Source organism: Falco cherrug, chromosome 4 (genome assembly GCF_023634085.1).
Source record: "Falco cherrug isolate bFalChe1 chromosome 4, bFalChe1.pri, whole genome shotgun sequence".
Taxonomy (NCBI): Eukaryota; Metazoa; Chordata; class Aves; order Falconiformes; family Falconidae; genus Falco; species Falco cherrug.
Window position 1 is genome coordinate 100,010,156 of NC_073700.1, and position 24,650 is coordinate 100,034,805.

At 39.6% G+C, this 24,650-nt stretch overlaps 1 protein-coding gene across 4 annotated transcripts in view; it reads right to left on the reverse strand.

Annotated features, from left to right (window-relative positions):
• ATP2C1 (ATPase secretory pathway Ca2+ transporting 1) overlaps window positions 1-23,950 on the reverse strand; it is a 49,964-nt gene extending 26,014 nt beyond the window's left edge. Inside the window, exons 1-6 of one of the 4 annotated variants that reach the window (XM_055708195.1) lie at window positions 23,756-23,950; window positions 23,129-23,279; window positions 7,175-7,285; window positions 6,137-6,253; window positions 4,395-4,484; window positions 1,661-1,696 (exon numbers count right to left, since the gene is read on the reverse strand). In XM_055708195.1, the coding sequence (XP_055564170.1) occupies window positions 1,661-1,696; window positions 4,395-4,484; window positions 6,137-6,253; window positions 7,175-7,285; window positions 23,129-23,134 (360 nt within the window). In that variant the 5' untranslated portion in view covers window positions 23,135-23,279; window positions 23,756-23,950. Of the gene's footprint in view, window positions 1-1,660; window positions 1,697-4,394; window positions 4,485-6,136; window positions 6,254-7,174; window positions 7,286-23,050; window positions 23,298-23,397; window positions 23,417-23,755 lie in introns of those variants that run through there. The other 3 variants (XM_055708194.1, XM_055708197.1, XM_055708196.1) reach the window with 3 other exon arrangements.
• Window positions 23,951-24,650: the final 700 nt, after the last annotated feature.

Below are 24,650 nucleotides of genomic sequence, written 5' to 3' on the forward strand. Positions count from 1 at the left end.
CTGTTTAACAAGTTAGTAAGAAAAATACTGTGTTCATGCTCTTAGCCCCTGAAGAACTAAGGTAACACAACTCATCTTTAACTTAGTAAACATATTACAGAATTAAGGTAAACAAAGACATAAAGCAGAGACACAAAGCAATTCTGGTTTAGGCACACACTGAGTAAAGCTGTGTATTTACAGAATTAAACAACATTTTTATGATTTAAAAAGCTACAGAATCACACAACGGCTGGGGTTGGAAGGGACCTCTGGAGATCTAGTCCAACCCGCTGCTAAAGGAGGTTCACCTACAGCAGGTTGCACAGCATCATGTCCAGGTGGGTTCTGAATGTCTCCAGAGAAGGAGACTCCACAACCTCGCTGGGCACACCAAGGGCTCTGTTGCTCTCAAGATGAAGAAGTTTTCCCTCATATTAAGAGGAATTTCTTATGTTGCAGTTCCTGCCTGTTGCCCCCTTGTCATGTCTCTGGGCATCACTGAAAACAGCCTGGCCCCATCCGCTTGACACTCACCCTTAAGGTATTTGTAGACATTGGTAAGATCCCCTCTCAGTCTTTTCTCCAGTCTAAACAGCCCCGGCTCTCTCAGCCTTTCCTCATCAGGGAGATGCTGCAGTCCCCTCATCATTTTTGTCGCCCACCTGTCTCTCCTGAACTGGGGAGCCCAGAACTGGACACAGCACTCCAGATGCACCCCAGGATGCCACTGGCCTTCTTGGCCACAGGGCACACTGCTGGCCCATGGGCAACCTGTCATCCACCAGCATTCCCACATTCTTCTCCACAGAGCTGCCTTCCAGCAGGTCAGCCCCCAGCCTGTACCGGTGCATGGGGTTGCTCCTTCCCAGGTGCAGGACCTTACACTTGCATTTACTGAACTCCATCAGGTTTCTCTCCACCCAATTCCCCATCTGGTCCAGGTCTTGCTGAATGGCAGCACAGCCTGCTGGTGAATCAGCCCCTCCTCCTCCCAGTTTTGTATCACCAGCAAACTTGCTGAGGACACGCTCCATCCAGGTCACTGATGAATCAAGTTGACCAGGACTGGACCCAGTACTGACCCCTGGGGAACACCACTAGCTACAGGCCTCCAGCTGGAGACTGTGCCATTGATCACAACCCTCTGAGCTCTGCTGTTCAGCCAGTTCTCAATTCATCATCTAACCCACACTTCCTGGGCTTACCTATGAGGATGTTATACAAGCCTGTCAAAAAGCCTTGCTGAGGTCAAGGTAGACAACATCCACTGCTCCCCCACATCTACCCAGACAGTCATTCCATCACAGAAGGCTAATCATGCTTGACCAATCTGATATAGACGATTATATATTTTTTTCAATTCCTGTACAAAATTGAAGCCAGAGCTATGTTTTCAACATCTGTTTTGTATGAAGTTAAATATTTAAGTACCTCTACACTGTTTATTCTAAGTACTTCTTTACAAGTACTCTTTTATGGCTGAGCATAATATCAATATAGATGTGTAAATGTCAATGTGGTTAAAGCAGGACAAATCATGCAATTTAGAAAAGGCAAGACTGATAAAAGCACAGCACTTTGTACTCCACCATTCACAGCACAATGCATCAAGACAACTGCTTCAGTCTTATAAATAGAAGAATTTACATAAAAGCAATCATCTTAACAGCTATCTTACCTGAACGAAGGCAACTGTAACAACAATGAGTATTGCCTGCAAGAAAACAAAAGCAGGTGAGATAAAAGAACTCCAAATGGCCACAGAAGTATGTGATCATATTTGGGTTTGCTCAGCCACAGCTGTTACTACATATTAACAATATGATTTGAAACAAACTTTCTCATGCTCAGAATCACGCTGCATCCCTTGGGTTTGTTACAAAAGCAATGCCGTTATCTATTTACATCTGCTCTAGTGATGTCCAAGAACTCAATAACCTGATTTTACTAAAACTACGATAACTAGACAGCAATTTTCAAGAAAAACTTCCTCTGCTCCCTGTTTCTAAAGGGTGAGCAAAAGACAGCAGTGGAGAGAGATCCATGACACAAAGAAGAACTGGTCTGAATTAAGTGTGAATGCTGTTCTCTCTGAACAACGGTTAGGAATGGTGTGTTAACTGCCACAGAGCATCATAGGTGTGGTTTGATTCAAACAACAGGTAACAGAAAGACTAAAAATAAACTGAAGACTAGAGATGAAGTAGCAAGCTGAAGAACAGGTCTGAAGCCATAAAATATCCCAGCAAGAACAAGAGGGAGATGAGACTCATAAGCTGCCCAAGACTCCCAAGGAGTGAAACAGGACACTGAAGTATACCCTAAACAAGTCAAGATGCAAGAGATCCCAAACAAATAAAGCTTTAAAAAATTGCTTATCACAATTAATCCAAGAGAAGTACTAAGGCCTCAACAGGTTCTCCATTATTACATACAATTCTGGTCACAACACTTCAATATAAACACCACAGGGCCTGTAAGTATGTGATGTGAAAGTGAGTGAGTGAATGAATCAATGAAATCTATTACAGGAAGTCACAAAGATCAACTTTGTGTAGAGTTAAGCATCATCTTCCCCTTCAATATATTCTCAAATTGAGTTTTGTTACAATAGCTGAATTTGTAACTCAAATAACGAGATATCCAAGATACAAGACACTCAAATAACCACGATATTACCATTTTCTAAGAGACAACCTTCTTGAAGAACTCTTCACTAAATCAAGGATAACTCCAGTAAATCTGCTTTATTTGTGGTACTAAAATTCACCTCACCAACTATGTATTAGGAAATAATTATATAAATTCCATCTTTCCATGGAATAATTTCCACCAAAGCTACATGTGTTTCTTTTGGAAGCAGTATTATCTTCTACAGTTTGTGCTACCTGACATAACTTTGCATCTCTAGCCTCACATCGGTGTCTCAGCTTGTGTCAATGTGCAATGGCTTACATTAAGAAGCCAATATCCTCCAAATGGGAAAAAGTCTAATTTTTTAAAAGCTTCATCAGTTCCTAGTCCAGATCAAGAAGTTTTATGATATGTTTTTACCAGCAGAGCTAAAAAGATGACAAAAGCTGCTCAAGCCAGCATTGCCACCAAAAGAAATAAATTCACGGACCTTTAGCAGCACATTAGTTTTGTTGTCAAGGTTCTGACCACAAATACACAGTCACAGAAAAACTACGCTATCATCTGAAAATGAAGCAAGACAAATATTCACTAGGTGATAAAGTGGGCATTAATAACAACAAGACTAAACGGTAGGTTAGTCAAGAGTTAGACAACAACCACAACTGGTGAACTTTAACGCAACCATACTTTTTCTCTGTATTTTAAGACACCTCCACTAACATTCATGAGGCTATCAAAAATTCCTTCTCAAGTTGTAGCATAGAATGCAGAAATTAACACTCCCTTACACTAACTGGCCTGTTCTTTTCTCATTGCCTTGCTCAAGAGTTAGGAAACAAGACTTAAGGTCACTAACCAAGGAAAAAAAAAAATGAAATAATTAAACTTTCAGCCACAATATAATTAAATACATTTCGTAATACAATGATTTACCTAAACCCAATTTAGGAATACAATGGACCGTTCCAAACTAACACTATAATCAAATTCAAAATAGCTTGTTTTTCTTAAAGCAGACACATAGTTTATATTCCAAATAAAACTACACTTTCTAAAGAATTAGAGGGGTTAGGAGCAAACTCCCAGTTACCCTATGTTAATTACAAAAGAAAACTCAACATAGAGAGTGTAGAGCTTAACCAAGACAAAACAGCTAGAAGTTGCCTCTGATCATACTGAAATCCCAATTTTCAGTTATCACCTGTCACCCCAAAAAGGTCAAAGGGATGGTAATATTTTTCTGTGTCATTAGCAAATGTTTAGCAGTACTATATTTCGCTCACTAGTTTAGCACCCTATTTAACTGCAAGTTTCTATAAAAAAAAATTATTTCAGCTTTGGACTTCCATCTGCTGTTTCTGAAGACTTCACTTATTTTGACGTTATTAAAAGATTACATCTTGCAAGTAAATTCATAGAAGGCTTATATTGGTTTCAATTTGCAATTAAAGCATAATTTAAGACAAAGATTACATAGCAACAAATGCCTGAAGACAAGCATTTCAACCAATGAAAGAGTAAAGATGCGAGAGGCAGGCAGATAATTATTCATTGATGCATTTTGATATGTGTTACTGCTATCAGTCAACAACAAAAAAAAAACCCCAAAACACAAATCCAGTCACAAGCTAAAAAGATTTAATGACAGCATACAAATCAAAGTCATTAATTAGAATAAGGTAATATCATCCCACATTGGCATTTATATGATGTTGAAAGTACATGCGATCACACATTCTGAAGTACTCCCAAAGATAAAATTTTTAATTCCTTACCACAGTGATACTGACAGCATCATCAAACTGATGCATTACAACACTGATGACTGCAGATGCCAGGAGAAGCATAATAAGAGGATTTTTAAACTGAAATTAAACAGAACAGTAATTTAGTGGTACTTGACAGAAAGACCATTTTATCTACCCCTCAAAGTATATCTAATCTACTTTTGAAACATATTATTCTATAAATAAAATATTTCTAACCTATCAGTGCAAAGAAAATCTGACTCTGTACAGTTCAGATGTTTACCTGAGGGTTTTTTTAAATATCAAAGACCTTGAAAAGACCGTATTAGATATATAACGGGAAAAACACTTGTTACATTTGATTCACATTTTTAAAACAAAACCAATCATCTCCTTTATTTGTTTATACTGTATTTAAACATAAAAAAAAGAAGCCTCAAATATATCAAACTGTCTTTGAGGTAACAGGCTATCCTGTTACCAGCAACTGATCACTATCAAGGCAGCAATGTATTTCATAACTTTCAATTCATGATTTCTTTTTTTACTAGATGGAAGCTCTCCTTTTAGATCATATGTTTTATTCAGATTTTTAAGGCTAAAATAAAAAAGGATCATGCTTGTACATGACAACTGGTTGCTAACATGTGGGGTTTTTTAAATAAATATTACAAGAACGAACCCACTCCTACAATTAAAGAGCATTCTAAAAGTGCACATAAGCACATTCAAAGCAAATGTGTATCTTAATAAATCCTATCTAAAATAGACTTGGATAATATGTTTTAGAAGCGTTCTGATGGATCTGACTAATTTGATACTACACATGGGAAAATAAAACATTAATGTCGGGGACATTAATGTGATGATGTTCTCACCGATATCACATCACCAGAGCACTGAACACCTTTTTAGTCACTCCCAAGTAAAACAGTGTCTTTAGAATTAACCATCTATTACTTCAGGGTTTACTCCAGAACTTTATGGCGCTGTTGTTCAGACAAGGTGCAGGAAACAGTGTCCAAAGTATTTCATGTCAACATGTTCACTATAAAGAACTTCTGTGTGAAAATTAGTTGTAAATATCTTGTGTAGCTGGGGGGCAGGAGAGGTAGGCTAGAGGAAGTAGTGACACTTACACACCACTCAGGGAAGCTGCACATGCTCATTCACATATATATATATATATATATATGAGATAAATCACAGTAATAGAAAAAAAAATATCACACTTTACTTTCACCAGTTCTGCCCAACACCAGAATGAAGGTGCCTCACACCTCTACCCTCAGTTCACAGGCAGCCATTTTGCTGTTTAAAATTTGTCTATCAAGTTATTCATACTTCATGTTCAATTTAAATATTTACCAACAGTCATATGCATCTGTGCCTGACCTTAGTGTGATTCGTGCTCGAGTGTTTGCCTACAGGGAACTGTTTTCTACTTCTCCAGCCTTCAGGCTAGTTATGAACAGTACTACTTTGGCTAGTTATGAAGATACGTTCAAGAACAAATCATGTAATTAAACCACCAGATTTTCATTAAATTGGATATTAGATTTAAATTAAAACTGGCATATATCTAAATAAAAGCTTTTTCAATACATAAAACAGATATGAATTACAGAAGCTGCCATTTCCTGTTCTACTAGATTTTCCCCACTTTCATCAGAAGATGTTCATGCAGACAAAAGGTAAGTAAATTGAAATAAAATTCAATGCTACTGACAAGTATTGAAACCAAAAAGCAGAAAGGACAAAATCTTAACCTGGGAAATGTATTTTTTCCATAGTGGTTCATCTTCACTAATATCAAATTCATTCCATCCATGGAATGCCCGTCTATGACAAACTTCACAGTTTTTTAAGCCATTCTGAATATTAGCCTATTAAAATATGAAAAGAATAAAACAGTCAGCAATTACACTGGTAAGACTCCAAACTGAATTCCAACACCTAAATATATAGCCTTAGATTATACAAATTTGGCTGGTATCAGAAAGACAAACTTGGTACTAATGTTTGTACAACAATATAAGCTAACTATTTCAAAACTCAAGTTGGCAGTAATTAAGAGATTCAACAAAAAATTCACAGAACTACTACAGAAGCAGATGCTGTTTAACATCTCTAAAAGATTGCTGATCTTCCCTGCAGAAACTCTACAAGCAGCCAAACTATGGGCACAGTTCAGACCCTTGAGGATTATGTCAGGAGTTTGGTCACACAGCCAAAAAACAGCAATAGCTTCAAAGTCTGAGCTGTCAGTGACAAACTCTTACCACTGTGTACGCCTCAAGCAGTCAAGCATACAGAGAATGAAAAAAGACCATCTATCATGAAAATTAACCCAGATTCAATGGTTCATAAATCTGTCAATGGGTAGCTTTTCCAGTCCTGTTCCTCCACTTAAAATGGAGGCTACCAAAACAAATTAAGGACATTAAGGATTCCTTAAAGAAACTGAAGCAATAGCTATGAGAAAGAGGACAGAATTTAATAAGATTGACTCTGGCGTTTATATTAACAAAAAAATCTTATACAAAGCGTACAGAAATCCAAACACTTTCAAGCTGAATCCCACCCCCCCCTCCAAATCCTCAATTTAAAAAAAAAAAAAATGTTAGATTAGGATATTTCAAGTAACAATTTAAAAATCAACATGCTTTTAGAAGTAGGCAATAGCCAGTACCAAACTGCATGACAATGCACAGACATCCAATGACAAGATCTGTCCTTAAGAAATAACAAACTTATTGTTTGGTAACATCAGTGTCTTCTTAAGAGATACAAAATCAATCACTTACTTGCAGAATGCTTGCTACTTCATCAACCGGCAATTCACTTGCTTTTTTTGAAGACAGTACAGGAATCATTGTCTCATTGTCACCATCAGGGATTTTTTCAAGACGTGCAACCTAAGAAATAGGATCAAAGTCTGAAGGGAAAGAGTGCACTACCATTTCATTTCAAAAAACATACCAGAGCAATACAGTATTAATGTCATTAAAAGGTAGTTTTTGATAACCACTGCACTTAAAATCTACAGTTCAGCTTATTTTCATGCAGTACCACCTACAATAATAAAAGAAAATGCTAGACATGCAACTGAAGACTTATTTCTTTAATGACATGTTCAGTGATGACAAAGATCCTAACAGTTAAATGAATTCATAATCCTTTAGGCTCATTATCACCAATAGCTGGTCAGAAAGTAATCACTCCCTGCCCCAACTTTCTACTCATTAATGAAGGTGGTCTAAGCAGGCCTATTCACATTTCTTGTACACAAAGAAAGGCGAAACAACATTAAGAAAACCTCAAATGAGCACAGATGCAAGTAAAGTAATAAAATTTGACTATAGTACAAAAACTTTAAGTCAATGCTACAAAAAGCAATGTTTTCTGGTAATTTTCCAAAGTGAAAATTCTGTGAACTACAACACAGTGCAATAGCAACATTGACCACACAGCTCAGTACTGCTTTGATATTTAATGAAGCTTCAGAATTTCCAAATTCTTACTTAGTAAAAGAGAAGCTGGAATGGTACTCTTTCTTCCCCCCTCACTACCTTATTGCACCCACAATTAATATCTCGTCCCATCGTGCCACACATATCCACTCCCTCCCATTAACTGGAAGACACCTAACATGCAAACATGCACACCACAGAAATTGTATTCCCATTAATACTGTCACAGAATTCAAATAGGTGGTTTTATGCTTTAAAAAAAATAATTGTCATATATAAATCTCCTCCATGGATGCTGAGACATAAAATATAAGATAAAGTACTTGAAGATGACAATACATTAAGAGATTCCAGCATTTTTGTCCCCTAAAAAAGGTAGGACAATCTTCATTTTCTATCCTGAATGCAGTTCGCCATGTACTCAAATAGAATAGCTGAGATTTATGTAACTCAGTACATGTTGTTCTAGCTCCTTACCTAAAGGGACTCCACAGAGATTTCATCCCAGGGGCCCAATGGAACAATGAGCAAAGGTGAAAGCACGTGCGCTTTCACTTTCAAGAGAACCCCTTGGAAACTCTCTACACTTGCCATGTAGCTCCTAGTCAAACAGTAAAGCAACAAGACTTGCTCCTTCACTGTAGTTCTAAGAAAGCAGGTCTAGAGACTTAAGGTGAGAGGCAGGTGAAACGGGGTGTGGGTTTGAGCTCTTGGGCAGGGGAGATGGCAGAGAAAAGAACTGCACCTTAACGGTGTGTTTACTGGCCTCCAAAGATGGGGAGTCCCTTGGGCCCCACTCAGCTTTCTGTAGACTGAAACCAGCAGGACTCAGCAGCTGGAATGCAGCTCAGCAAAGGCCAGGAATAAACGCTCAGCTATGGTCTGCCACACCTCCACTCCAGTTTCTATATTTCATCCCACTGCAAGACCTTTGTTTTGTTCTTTACTATCCTTTTAACGATGCATTTGTGCAAAGACCAGAATTGGAAAGTCTATGGCCTAATTTCTGGAGTATTACAAAATATGTGACTTAAATACACTTTAACATTGGCTAGGTACTTACTGAAACCTTAAGTACTTACACTGATGTTACACCAGTGTAAGTAGTCTTTTAAAATTATGGTGAATACATATTATTATACACTATAAATACATAAACAAAATTATCCACCAAGTTATCATTTTCAAATACCTTTACATGTTTCAAATCAGATAAGAAAAAAATCAGTCAAAAATATCTCAGCCATGGTTCAACAAAACAACAGGCTTTTCCTCTCTCAACATTTCATGTACATTTGAGATATTTCAAAAGAACTATTACTTTCAACATCAGAAGAAAACCAAAATTATTAGTATAATTCTGTCCTAACAAGGCGTCTTATTACAAAACCCAGTGGTAAAAAGCCCTTACATGAACAAGGTTAGACCTATTCTGGACCAGAGGGACAAACATTTGCTTCACAGTCTAAGGCTACTCATGGAATACAGCACCACAGACTCCCTCTACAACACCGAACTATTATTAAATCAACTTAAGCTGACCACAGCAGCAGCAGAATAGTAGGTATTTCAGTTAAGAAGAATACAGACTTTGTGACCCTAAGCCTTATAAAATACTCTTTGGTATCTACAGATTCATTTCCCCAAAATGTCATTATGGGAAGTGATACATCATCATGATCACTCAGTCTTTCATGCAGACAGACAGCCTTTGATTTAAGCATACAACCACTTTTACCAGAATTCACGAAACACTTGATGCTCACAAGATTCATTCCCTTTTGTGGAGTACGAAGGCACAGACTCCAGCTGCGGTTCAACCAGAGACACTTTATTGTACAGAGAAGCTCATATTTATATCTCTGAGCCCAGATACAAATTCCAGCTATATGTACCACCAGGCTCAAGGCAGAAACCATTCATGCAGTTACATAGCTATATTCACTACAAGCACGCAGACACCTTTTTGCTACTAGATAACCATGTTTATCTTTCTTACTCTCCTTCACAATACCCAGCTGTTCTCTCATCCCCTGCCAGTTCAGACATTCTCCATCCTCCTCTCATATATCTCTCTTCAGACATCCTCTGTCCTCCTCTCCCACACCCTAGGAAGAAAGTTTTGTTCTAAGTCACCTATTTTGCAGTTAACACACCCAGTTAACAGCTGCTGTTAAATGTCCACATACAAGCCAATGTTAAGTTAAATCAATTCTCAGGAAATTGCCATTGGAGATTATGACTTTTCATACTTTACATGGTTATACTTTGGATTTTAACCTTACTTGTGTTTCAGTTTTCTAAACCGAAAATTCACCCAGAATTTTGCCACAATCTCCCCTCATTGATAACACACCCTACAGAATTACAGCTCATGTTTTCTTTAAGATTTCCTATCGTAAGTACTAGCTTTTGATCTTTATTGAAAAATAGATACCACATTCATGGTATTAGCTACCAAACATCAGTTTAGGGCTGAATATCATTACGCCTAAGTGCTGTTTCAAGACAAACTCACAAACAAATGACTTTGACCAAGATGACTCCACATTCAACAAAAATGCTGAGCAATCAAGCTTTGCCAGTAAGAGCAGGCAAAAGTCAACTGACCAGCATTACAAATTTTAATCTGGAGAAAAATCTTTTTCCCTATACCACCTGACACATATGCTAAACACAAACAACAATTCCAAAAAAGGATACTGATTACAGATCATTTCCCTAGTATTACCAATTAGGACTTCAGAAAGTCTAACATGCTTTTTAGGGATATTTTAAGAAGTTAAATATTCTTAAACAGAGACCAGGCTTTTCCAAATAACTCTTCACTAGCACAGAAGGATTGTACTACAAAAAGCCTATTTTGACAATCTTTTTTTGACAGACTCAAAAAGCCATTACTTTTGAACGTGTGTTTCATTCATATCATCTCCCACTTTTTACAAAGAAAACTCTACTGTATGTAGAGAAAATCTGGTATAGGATTAGAAAAATAAAGGCTCAGAAGGTCTTTTTATAGCCAGCTCCTTTCTCTAGAGCAAAATTAGATATCTTAAGACTCTTCTGGATGGATCCTCATCTAATTTCTCAAAAACCTCTACAATCTGTGTGCATTATGCTACACTTGTAGTTCAGAAGTGTTTCAAATATCTAACACTTTACCAATTAAATCCAGTTGCTTAAGACAATGAGAAACTGATTACTGCTCCCTTCATCACCCCCTTCCAACATATAAAGCAAGTTATACCAACAGATTCAGATAAAAAAAATAGTTAGAAAGAGTGCCTGCTATCTGCTAGAACACAAAAACTATATTTAAGCGAGTAATTTTGCCTTTACTATGCATTACTTCCACAAAGCAAGAGAAAGATTACTTACTCGACTGTTGGCAAAGGCTCTACAGTGCTTTGCACTGCTGCCCAGATCTATACACTGGAGAGCTGGGCTTCTGCAACACCTTTTAGCAGAAGCTACCCCCAAAAAACCAGTGTTCCACAATAAAGGAGTCCACCCACATATAGTAAGATGTCTTCCCATCCTATGTTGCAATTAGTTTTCAAGCATCTATCAGCTGATACCTTATACAGTTAAATTCTTTGTTGTAGGCCAAGTTTTCATATGGATAATTGGGCTAAGAAATTGTACTAGCCCATACTGCTATATCAGATAGGCAGCACATACATACATGACCACTGAAGCTTCTGGAGCTATGACTACAGCTTTCCATTCCCTACTTGCAATGCTACCAAAGAACAAAGCAGCAGGATTCTAGCTAATAAAAATAAATAGCTGCCTCGGGAAGGACTTTTCTTGGACCACTTCCAATGTACACCACTATTTCTAGGCCAAGAAATACACATTAATCATATGACCACAGAACTGTGACCAAAGTATGTTTATCGAAATTAATACAAATTCATCTGAAGGCTTAGACTACCAGAAATTCGGAGTTCTCTATCTAAAGGAAAATCCAGTTACCGGTAATGTGTTACTGTTTCTTCTTCCTCATACGCTACAAGAGCATGTCTACCCTCTTTCTACCACGATCAATACAAAGTACCAACAACTTACACCATTCTGTTTCTCAGATTAGCAGGAAGAGTCCATTATCAATCAGCAGGGCTCACTGACATTGAGAAACTTCACGATTATTTTTAAGGGGAAGCTCTGCTTGCTCAGAGAATGCAAATGGCAGGACCTACATTCACCAAGAGTGGTCTAAAAATTTAGAACACTCCAGCAGCAAAACCTATTTTTAGACAAACTTGTGACCAAAACACTTTGGCTAACTTGCTAATATAAAGTCCTGTAAATGTTACATACAGTTACTCAACTGACCTAAAAGTGCAAAATACAAAGGTGGTGTAGGAACAAAACTACAGAGAACAGTAAAAGTGGGGAAAAAACCACCAAACAAAAAATCCAGAGGTTTTCAAAACCATGAAATTTAAGTTGAGATACTTGAGAGAAATGCTGGCTCTTTGAGAAGTTCCTTCAGAAAACTGACATAGAAGACACCTGCCTTTGAACACTCCACTCTCAGAAGTGTTTACCCTACCACACAAGAAACTGACAAACTGCAGGTTAGTAGAGAGAGTTCTCAGAAAACACCATGGCAAAACTGTGAATGTTAAAAAAAGACTGGAAGCACTGACTCAGCATGCTTTCTATATTTACATCTTAACCATACCTATCACTTTCTTCTGAATCTTCCCATCCACCTGAACAGCTGATTAAGTCGGCCTGAATCTACCCCATTAGTCCCTGTGTAACTGAACCCCTCTGAGGCCAACTCAAGTACTACAAAGGCCTTTCAACTTCTTTGTACTGATCAATCTGTAAGACTAATATTGTACAAGCAGTTAGTGACCCACATCCAGGTATATGACTAACGTGGATACCATACGATCGCTACTGAATCTTGCCATGTCTAATCAATAATAAAATTAATGAATGCACACAATCGATGTGTAATTGATGTGCATTTACTCTTAACTATACATACTGTACAGTGTCTTTTCCACTTGAAATATCACACGTACCTGCTCAGGAACTACAGCTTTATTAATGAGATAAGGGTATCAGAGCATGTTATCCAAGGGACACCTCAACACCCACATTCCAAACCCAATTGCTATTAGTGATTGATGAATCTCTGCTGTGAGCAAAACCCCTAAGAGTACTAGCTAACTCAAGAACTGACAAGATTTACAGTGTGCCATGCCCTGACCAGGGATCCATCCAAAGCCATATCATCTCAGGGTTCCCAGCATCAGAAAGAACATATGATTTTATGTCACAGCACTCTCCAAACTAGCTGGCTGCAACAAGGTCTTTTACCATCTCATACCAGCATACTCTTCATGCCAGTCCCTCTGCTGCCTTCTCCTAGTCTCTCCTCACCTAGGACACATGTGCTCACTCCCTCTCTTTTCTCTCTGCTTCTTCCTCCTCTCTCTTATTTGGCTGCTCTCTCTTCACTGGCTCTCAACCACTTAAGGTGCAGGTGTGGCTGGTGCAGTTATCTACATCAGTCAACCCACCACCCCTGAAGCCAACCCACAGTTGTATATTAGCAATGCTAATTAACCCAACTTTATTCCTCTACAATTTTATACCTTGCTATCACTTTTTCTGAGTTATTAATAGTCATCTGCCTTGCAAGTGTTTGTCGCTTTCTTATTGGGATCCCCAAAGAATCAGCATTTCCTCACCCACCAGAAGAATTAGCTTCCATTTTTTTATCTACCTTCCCCACACTGAAAAAGCAATAGTGTTCAAGAGCACAATAAAAAGGTATTTCATTGAATACAAAACAGACTGAAACTTACAAGCTTCCCATTTCCTGGACTTTTTGTATGATAAAACTCTGTGATGGATACTAAAAGGTTCAGGAACTCAGATCCTACTAAGCATATTTTTCTCCAGTTCTCTACAATTCAGAGCCAGGATGGTGGGTGCAGAGGGGTAATGACAGATAGATCAACTACTGTAGACATCTGTGCACACAGTAACATAATAAAATACCAAGCGCTTACCTCTTCTGCACTGTCTGGAATCCTGAAAGCACAGGGGGTTAGAGATCAACTAGACGCCAATGGGCATAGAGGCCTGAGTCTGTTTGTGTGTGTGTGCGTGGACTTTGGAAACAGCTCCTGCTAGGCAAAGACTCCTGATGGAGAAAAGAATCTTTAAGGAGAAGACTCTTACCCAAAATAGAAGTAATCCTGTTTTCTGTCAGTTCCATCAGACATGAAGCATTGGTGCAAAGTCTTCTCCTACTCATAAGCACATGGTGGTGGCTAGAGGTTTCAGAGATCCAGATCTTTAACCATCTCATTGTTCATCTTCAAACTCTCCACTTAAATAGGTCATTGCTCAGCATCAGGAATCATGCTTGTGATTCCACAGAGCCTCTTTCCAACAATGCCCTCAAAAATATTTATTTCACTAGATGTTTCTGCCATCTTTGCCTCCCTCATTTGTCTAGAAGGCAAGGTGCTCCTTGAACCTCAATAACCTCAATACAAGTCCCAGCTACAGAACAATAACCAAGTGATGACAACACACAGCAAAAAGCCAAGCACAAAAAACAACAACAAAAAAACATTAAGCACACTCAACAGTTAAAAGTCTTAGATCAACTGCCTACCCAGCAGCAAACCCCAGATGCCCAGCAGGATTCCAAAAGTTGAGACAGGGTGGACAAGAGCACATGAAGAGCCCGCCCTCATTCTGGAACAAGCACTACCCAACATGGTTGTGACAATGACGAAACTTCCTCCTTGCAATTCTGCGAGATTTTAACAGGAATTAAATTTCCAGAGAAACTCACCAGTTATGCTAATAGATGCAGTAGGTAGGAGTAGCTGAGTGTAGTGGATTCAGATTTAATAAGATTTATAAAAATCAGTGCAATCAAGTTTACAAACTACAGATGCAGACAAGCTACAAACTAACATTAAATAAATTTAATTTTTTAATATCTTACTCTTGACCTTTGGACTAGTTATCTATGCTTTGATGATGCACATAAAATTGGACATTATATTCAGGAAGGCTTCATCTATACAGACTCCACTGATAAAGTTGCGTGTAATATACCTCGTATGTGATTAAATCAAAGACCAAGTACATCCTGTATTCTCAACTAGCAATTTCTCTAATGAGCCTCAAAACCTTGAAAATTTAGATATGAAAAATACTCAAATACTGTGACTGACCAATAAACCCCTATAACACAAGGCTCAGAAGAGACGGGCAATAGCCATGTGCCCATGAAGCTCAGGAAATAGTGGAAAGTGTGACTAACCACAGCTGTTGAAAGGAGGCTAACTTTACCTCAACACAACGGGGACTAGACGGTGGCCTTTGCTTTCGATAAACAGCTATGTCAGTTGAGTGAATCTTCTACTGCTGTAAATGTTTCTCCTCAATTTCATCAAAAAAACGTGAATGCCAGTTAGCCAGACCAGCATGGGTGGGGGATGCATATGTGGCTCAGTCCAACATATGCACTGAACAACCAACAAAATTTCAAAGAGAGCATCCCCCACCTGAGGATGCCCAGCATCACGATGGTGAGCACATTATAGAGACTAGTAACAGAACCAAACTGGCATTGTGATTGGCCTGCGTATTTCTGTATTTTGCTAAGTGTAACTTAGAAAATATACTGAAAACATAGCACAAGTGTGACAATCCACTAAATCAGAAATCCCACATATCAAGTATCATCAGATACGTACATTTGATAGTAAATGTTACACCCTCCATATGTGGGTTATCTAAAAGAACCTGGTCAGAAAGTATTATACCCTGTCAAATACCTTTATGGGAAATAATGCTGCTTTCTTAGAGTGACAAGTAAGTGCCAACACTCATTCAATACAAACAACCATGACCAATTTGCAAAAAGTGTATTTTACTTGTCACAACAAAGAGCTGTCCCTTCCCACCCCAAAAGGTTCAAGTCTGCAGACTAATGAGCCACTTGTTTTCTACCAGGCACTGTTTGCTCAGGATAAAAAGTACTTTTTAAAGGCTTTGAAGTTACTGTCTACTATCTTCATTTGAATGGACTCCTTTGGAAAAGTGTGATGAATTTTCACTTCTGGGGAAACAGCTGCAGCAGCCATGTATTCTAATATTCAAAGAAATTGATTCCTATTCAACAGTATTGTAGTTTAAACATTTTACCACATCAAAGGAAGTGCACACAGAAAAGTTCTGTCTCTAAAAAAGCCAGAAGGAAAGAGTAAGACTAATTTGCATTGATGAGTTCTCCTTGCAGAGTAATTTCTATCCTGGGAGGTCACATAGTTCCAGCCCCTTGCTACTGTGTGTTATTTTGAGAGACTTGATGGAAAAAAGGGTGATATTCAACCTAGCACTGACACCACGCAATAACCAAAGAAATTCAAATACCCAAATTGATGAGAACAACCTGCTAAACTGCCTGTAAGCCTGAAAAAACCTGCCGTGTATTCAAATACTATTTCAGCAGTGATTAGGACTTTCACTATGGCCAACCACCAGCCGTAACACAGAACTGTGCTCCTTGGCATTTCTGACCAGATCTGAATACTGGCACTGACCATGTTAAATCTCAAGGTTTGCCCAATCTTAACATTTGTGAAGCATTTTCTTAAACCTATCCCCAACCCCATCTACTTCAGTCAGCGTGACTGAAACTATGATGCTCCATTTAACATACAACTTACTAACTCTACAGCAGTCTAAAGTGCAAGAACTACTTTCAAGTACTAAAAATATCTTCTAAAAAAAAAAAAAAAAAAAAAAAAGACTTCTCCAAGAAACAAGTCCCTACAACCTGAAATACATCTTACTCTTTCAGGATGTTTCAACATGCCTTCTTTAATTTAAAAAATAGAAAGTAGGACATCTAGTTCAATTGAGGCTACCAACACAACAATAAAGCTGGGCAATTTTCTGTAATTGTAATATATACCATGTGGTAATCTTGCAAGCCTTGTGAATGACAACTTGCCTCCTCTTCAGCTACAAAAAATATTTCACAAAAATAATGATACCTTAACTCGACTGCAGCGCTGTAGACTGTAAGAGTAATGGCAACAGAAATTCAGACTAAAAACCCCAAGACCACTTTATCTTCCTTTAGCTCACTTATGTAGTACACACTTGAAACTTAAGAACACCAAACATTGAAACTTTGCATTCAATCATTACAAAAGATTTACCATTTAGAACATTCCTGTATACTCTGGAGGATGTACTATGACTAATTTAAAGCCTGGTTACTGAAAGCCTTGAGGTGGCATCAGTTACCAAGAATGCACTGACAAAAAACATCAGACCAATCTGTATTTGGTTGACCAAAATATTCAGCTTTGATTCTTATTGTTCAAAAATACTCCTTGAACACTGGAAAAAGTCTGCTTGAACATTTCATACATTTTGCATTTACTTATTAATCAGAAGAACAAAAAGATACAGAATCCTAAGCACACACTAAAATGACCAAATCAATGCTAGTACCTTGATGAAAGCAAAGTTTATACATAACAGCGTTGGGCCAGTTCAGAAACTCATCACCCAAGGAAGAGCACCGATGGCCACCTCTCATGACTCCAAACAGCATACGCCTCTGCTTAAATCCTGATTCACATGAAATCTTTCAGAAGTTGAAGGTCAAAAGACCTTTGGGTCTAAATATCAGTCAATTATCTTGCCAGAGAGGTGCTAACTTTCCAGAAGAGAACATTTATGCTTAGAAATAAGATCACATGGCTCCTCTCCAATAGACTGCTTTATCTCACACACTTAACTGCTGAGCTTCTCAAAATGAAGGATGGCACTCAAACAGCAAACACTAGTAAAAATTTTAGCACCCTATGATATACTACTACAATATCTATGACATGTGCAGACTTCAGTTGCCATAATTGTATTAAGCAAAAAGAACAAAAATATTTGCTCAGTATTTGTTTTATAAAAAAAGTGAAGCTCCAAGACCCAATCAACAATTATATGCTTGACAGCTATGCAGTTACTTCATAATGCGACAAAATTCTAACCAAAAAAATCCTGAACTTACTGTTTACAACAGGTCTCAGTACCAAGCTAGCGTCAGTGCTGATTTAAATGCAAACATAACTCAATGCATAATTACTCTACTTATGTTAATAAGCTTTCTTATAATTAGCGTTAAGAAAGCAGCAACATTGTATTCACCAAGCTTTTTTTGGTGAATTATGTATGCAGAAAAAAAGTGCTGCAGAAAATTTATGAATTAAAAATATTTATAAAAGATTCTGTAGGCTGCATCTGATAACCCACTATCCATTTTAATCCTTCTAATTGTTAGGATAAAATGTTTACAAAGCAAATAACTGGAAATAGATGCTTGTCCAAAGTTTATACCTTGATTATTGTATTTTATTTTCCCTCTCTTTTCTGCACAGAAACTTCATCATTCCTTCTAGCTTCTACAAACCACACTACAAATGCCAATTTTATCACCCATTGCCAATAAGGTATCACCTGAATGCTTTCATGAACTCGAAAACAGGTATCAACTAAAATCTTATTAACTTATTCCATTCTTGCAAAATTCCACCACGGCCTATGGGTGAATTTATATTGAACTGAAGCTACGATTACATAAAGAACTGAGTTAAGCTAATGGTCTGCCTGTTCTAATAGGAAGAGGTCTCACTCCTTTGCCCTTCACTGTTTCCACCGTCAACTGGGCACTTCGTGAGCCCATTCAATTTACTAATTCAACAGAAAGTTGTTCAACAGGGGGCTAGGGAAAAGAAGGGCTGGACTAACCTTCCACCAAGCTAGCAAGTCAGTCAAACTCAACAACCAGTAGCCAAGACAATGCATACAGCAGGAAGACAGCTGAAAGTAAGATCTTCTTTCAGCAGTAATGAGACCATTTTCATTCAGTCCTACAGAAGAGCATCCCAAGATCACCACAGGTTTTTTTTGGTGAAGAGTGACAAGTGAAAATATTTGTTTCTCTTCGGTTAAATTAGCTACCCTAAGAACTGTCTGCATTTTCGTTACACATTTCATTACACTGTTTTTCCTAACTCACTAAGAGATTATGCGATAGACCCTCCACGTAAAGGACGTACAAAGCTAGCAAAATAACTATACATACACTCTGTGATGTCTGCACTCAAGCAGACTCGATGTTAAACCACTTCTATATTATTATAGATTTAACATTTCTGATTTATCCGCATAGGGAAAAAGGGGAAAGAAAAGACTAAAGCTATCTAATGCTCCATCAACAGTCAAACAACAGATTAAAAGATGACACCGACTGTTCCATTTAAAAGAAAATACATGTTTCTAATGCAAGAGAAGTGCTGTGTTAACTTAGTTATTAAAGTTAACACAGCACTGTTAAAAGATAGGCAGGTATCTATCAGAACCGGTCTTCAGTGAAGACTCCACTTTTTAACAAAAGGGGAGGGGGGGAATCTCTTCTCTCACCTTACCCTCCAAGTTAAACAAGAGATGTGACTTTTTTGCTAACATAGGTGTAAAGTATTGGGTTATGATCTTCTGCAAGCTGTAGATGGTAAAAAGCAGCAATCAATGAATATCAAAATTCTTCTTTTACCTACTACATTATTAAGAAATTATCTACATGTCAAAAGAAACATGAACTGCTGTAATAACACCAAGTCCATTTCAGAATTTCTAACGTTTCCCATCACAAATTTAGTTGATTATTTTGGATATTACTTTCACAAATGACTGATAATGCCACTCTGGAACAATTTACACTCTTTTCAAGTCACTGCTGCTACAGGTATCCCTTACCCCTCTGTTGTCAGTTCCACGTATACATCCTCCACCCCTTACACTTACAGCTGCCTAACCCACGATGAGCTAGTCCAGGGTGCTAACTCACTGCCCCCCAAAACCAAAACCTATTTACTGATCTTCAATCTGTTAGTTTAGAAACTAAACCCATTTTCACCATTTAAGAAAAACACACATGAAAATCATTAAGAAATTCAACAGCACATGACAAAAAAAACCCTATTTGTCATCTCAGGATTATGTGAAGAACTAAAGCACCTTTTTCAAAGAAAAAAAAAAAATCTTGACTTATATTTCACCATTCATCTAATTATCAAAATACTCCTGAAATTACTCCTGACAGACTACAGGCTGAAGTTAACAGCCATCAGTCTTTGACAATTAGCTGAAATTAACTAGGACTCAAAACAACGAAGATTAAGGAGAATTTCAGAATCACCACATGATGTTTTTATTACTTACAGTAAGTCTGGTCTGAGTTTTTGTACCAACATTCTACATAATTTTGGGAAAGTCTTTTTAGTTTACAAGTGGGAAAATGTTACTCTGACCTCTTCCGTTAGGCACTTAATGATCTGAAAACAAATGCTGCAGAGGGCCTTGGTAACAAAACAGTGCTCCTATTTAACAATTTACATTTGTAATCATAGTTTGACCTCAGAGTAGAGAAACTCAAAAAGCTGATGTAACCTAAACTGTAACCTTATTATCGTATTAAAAGGCAGTCTTCTACAAGACACTCCTCAGTAGAAAAAAAAAGAACCTGTCACAATCTAAAAGATGCTGATAAAAAGATGGGGGGGAGGGGGGAACGAACGAACAGATTACAATACAGAAAATTACTTAAAACAGCCCAAAGGCATTAACACAGAGAACCAAAAATTAGACAGCCTAGTTTGCACTCAGTTACGTTTTCTCTATGCAACTTATCTTTACTGTCTACAGTAAGAAAAAACTCCACTTACGGAAAAAAGTCACAAAATTCGGCGTTTCTGAACAGAAATACAAAGTCTTCCTATGATGGGAAATTCTCTTCTCCATTACCATGAGATACATGGATTTTTGCAGAAGTTTAATCATCCTAACACAAGAAACAGGAACTGCAAAAGTCTTGGGACAAAGCATTAACTGAGAGCAAACATACAATACTGCCTGTGAGTAATGAATTAACACAGGAAAACAACAATTTTCCAAACCACCTTATCACTTCCCAATCTTGAATATCCATCCAAATGGGAGGGGTGGGGGGCAGGAAATCTGCCATCTCTTGCTCAATATCCCAAGTAAGGAGACCTTTCAAATGCAATCTTACAAAACAAAATAAAAGAGTTTAAAGATAGTCTAACTGCAATCTTTGTTCTATGAGATTACAAAGATTCTTCAGCTGTCTCCTGGAGAAAATACATTAAGGATCCTTAATAGAGTTCTGAAAAGTTCCAATATGAGCACTGCTAGTGCCTAGCTGTCTCAAAATGTCAAACATATAGAAAAAGGATGGCTCAGAAATACCAAGAACACCAAAACAGACAGTAGACAGCTGTCAATATATGTGCCTGTCTGGAGAGTCAATTATGACACGGCAGGTGGGTGTGTGGAAGGAGGGGAGAGAAAGTAATTCAAATGTTAAGAGAACCAGTCTTTTTATTCACACTGGAGTTTAGCTTTCCTTCTACCCCCAGAAGTCTACTCCGTTTTGAAAGCCCTCAATAAACTACAGCATTTCTTTATGCCTTTGAAATAGGCATCTGATAATCTTTTGAAGTATTTTTCCCCTAGATAAAGCTTTTTTCACATTACTTTTATCATACAAATATTAGCAATTTTTAAACATTATTTATTCCATAAAAAACTTAAGAAATGCCATCTTTGTGCTACCAGCATTCAGAAGAATTAGAATGGACCATACTATCATATGCAGCTTGATTATAAACTACATCTATGATAAACTATTTGTTTGGTAATAGAACTAAAAAGCATTAAGTCTTCCTGCTGTTTTAGTTTTGGCAGATAAGTGTCAGCTAGGTCTCTTTTTCCCCCACCCTGTTTTTTCTGTTCAACGGTATTACATCTGCTTTCCTTCCCCCACTTTCAGTGCTGCCCATTCAAAGACCTTTTACTTGCAACCCGGTGACTGAAACACAAAGGCACCGACACTACTTCTATCAGCTATCTAGCCTCTCAGAACAAAGATCAATCTTCTAGAGATTCTCATACACACTTCAAAATTCCTTCTACCTAGCAAGTTCCATGCTCTTTATTACAAACATTCAGTTGGAAGATATGATCACTACAATTAAGAAAACTAGTTATTTTTAAGTTAGAAAAGAGTTCAGAAATCCCACGTTATAATAACCTACACAGTTTTCAACATAGGTTGGACTTTGCAATTACAACTCTTCAGTCATGGAAGTCAGAACGGAACAATATTCAACCGCAGAAAATAATTCCGTTAGTCTACCTAAAAATTCAATTAAGTTCTTCACTCAAGTCATACTACTAAAAAGTACCTCTCTTTTCAGACTGGGGTGGGAAGAAAAAGAGCTCCTGTGTCTCACATAACCTATAGCAAAGGAAATCCAGTAGTTACCTGAAAAAAAAAAAAATCCATCTAATATCTTCAAAAACTACTGATGATGTAAGTGGAGGTGGAGGGAAAAGTTTTTTTCTTAAATATATAGAAATAAAAATATGTTTCAGGTATTTTCAAAACCCAGAGTCAAATAGAAAAGGAAAGAAAAAAGTCATTAATGAAGCTCAGTCATCATCACCAATGCAAAGGGGCTTTTGAGGTTCCCCAAGCATAAACTGAAGACCAATATGTTAAAACTGAGATAACTCTCTGGATTAAGTCATTTACAAGCTAGACAAGAAGGGGAAAGCCTAACAGAGCAACTTCTTTCAGTACACAGAGTTTACAACTTCACACAAGATCTTTCAAGTGGTAGAATTCAAAACTTCAGTGCCACTTTTTATTTAAATACTGTCCAAGAGAACAAAGTTCAGTCATTTTTAAGACTACAAAATACGCACAAAAAATATTTTTAAAAAATGCAACTATTGCTTCTCAATCTCACCCTGAAAGATGAATTTTAATGAAATCATATAATCTAAGCAAAATACCAAGCAACTAATGCTCAGAAGCCCCTAAACAAGAGATTTCTATTTCAAACACACAGAGCACTAAAATACGCCATGGATGCTTTGAGTATCTGTCAAAAGAGGAAATAACGTCTATTTAGATCAACAAGCAAGCAGTACAAATAAAGGAAAAGCAATGGTCCTACAACTCTTAAACTAGAAAACGCAGATCAGAATTCCTACCACGAGACTGACACACGACAGCAACCCTGCAAACCCCTGGAACGGTAAAACATACACACGCACCAGTTGGAGTTGTCACCAAATCGCATGCAAAAATCCTCTTAGCTCCAATGAAGCCAGTGACTCTGATGAGACCTTTACCTTCATTTTCCATCGAAATTGTACTTGAGTCGATAGTTACAAAAGTCTTTAGCGACAGCAGCACTGGAGGAGGAGCTGAAAGGTGAAGAGAGAGATGCCCCAAGATCCCAGGCAATCACACTGCTCCCTTTGCCCCCACCTGCAGCAACATCTGCAAGAGAAACCAGCGCTAAAAAAGGAAAATAAAGGTGATATTTAAAAAAAAAAAAAAACACAAACAAAACCAACCACAGCCGAACCCAGTAAGTCTCCACGGTCTCTGCACTCACGCCAGAGCGGAGCAGGCACACGCACGCAGGGAGCCCGCAGAGCTGTCAGAGGCCACCAAGGATTAGGATTAGTTGCCCAGCAGCTACAGCAGCACAGAGCAGCGCCGCCGCTTCCTCCTCGCCTCCAACTGCCTTGTCCCGCCCGGGGAGGGGCTCCGCTCGGAATGAACGCCCCGCACCTAAAAATAAACCCTCACCCCAAGTAACCCACGCATACCCCGGCCTGCCCTCCCCGCACCCCGTCCCCTCAGCGCCAGGCGGGAGGAAAGCGGCGGCTCCCTGAAGCTCGGCGGCCCCGACGCTGCCCGCGGCGACTCCCGCCCCGGCTCCCTCAGCCGCCCCGGCCCCGCCCGCTCACCCTGTGGCACAGGCCGCCGCGGGAAGCAGGGTGGCGCGGAGGGGAAACAGGCGCAAGCGGCAGCTCCCTCACCACCACCGCCGCCGCCTCGTCCCTGCCGCCTCGCGGCGCCTCTCACCGCTGAGGCTCGGGGCGGCAGCAGCGGCGGCACGGCCGCATCCCCGCTCCGCTCACTTCCGCGGGCGGCGGGGGAAGGGGGAGGCAGCGGACGGGGCGGGGCGCGGCAGCGGAAGGGCGGGCAGGTCCCCCCCACCGCGCGCAGGGGCGCCTGCGCCGCAGGAGGGAAGCGGCGGCTCCCTGCCGGCAGCGGCGTGCGGGAGGTTGCCGAGGGGACGACGGGGCGGCCCTAGTGGCCCCGTCACCCCCCTCAGCCACGCACGCGAAGTGGGCTTTGGCCGCAGCCGCGGGCTGGAGATTGGCAGGCTGCGGAGAGCCCCGCCACTGCGCGGCGAGCCACGAAAATAAACGCATTTTAAGTCCCCAGCCGCTGCTGGAGCCTCGGGGGGTGCCCCCGGCGTGGAGGCCTACGGCCCCGGTGCCCGCCTCCGCGGCGAAGCCGCCTCACCTCGCTGCCGGGCAGAGAAAGCGCGTTACCGTGAGGGACGCGGAGCCGCGAGCAGTGCCGAGCGGTCTCAGTCGGGCGCGGGCGGCCGAGGAGCCAGGGGCGGCGGTGCCGCCGCAGCGCGTCCGACCGGCCCCGCCCGAGAGGCCCCACCGCCGCCGAGCCCGGGCCGTGCCTCGGCCCCGCCGGCTCCAGTGCCGGGCTGGCCGGCTCCTGTGCCCCGCCGGGGCCCGGGACCGGCCTTGCGGGCACGGGCCGGTCGTGGGAGGAAAGAATCCCGTACCACCCACCGGCCTCGGAGCGCTCTGCAGCCTTCCGCGCCGCCCGTCTCCG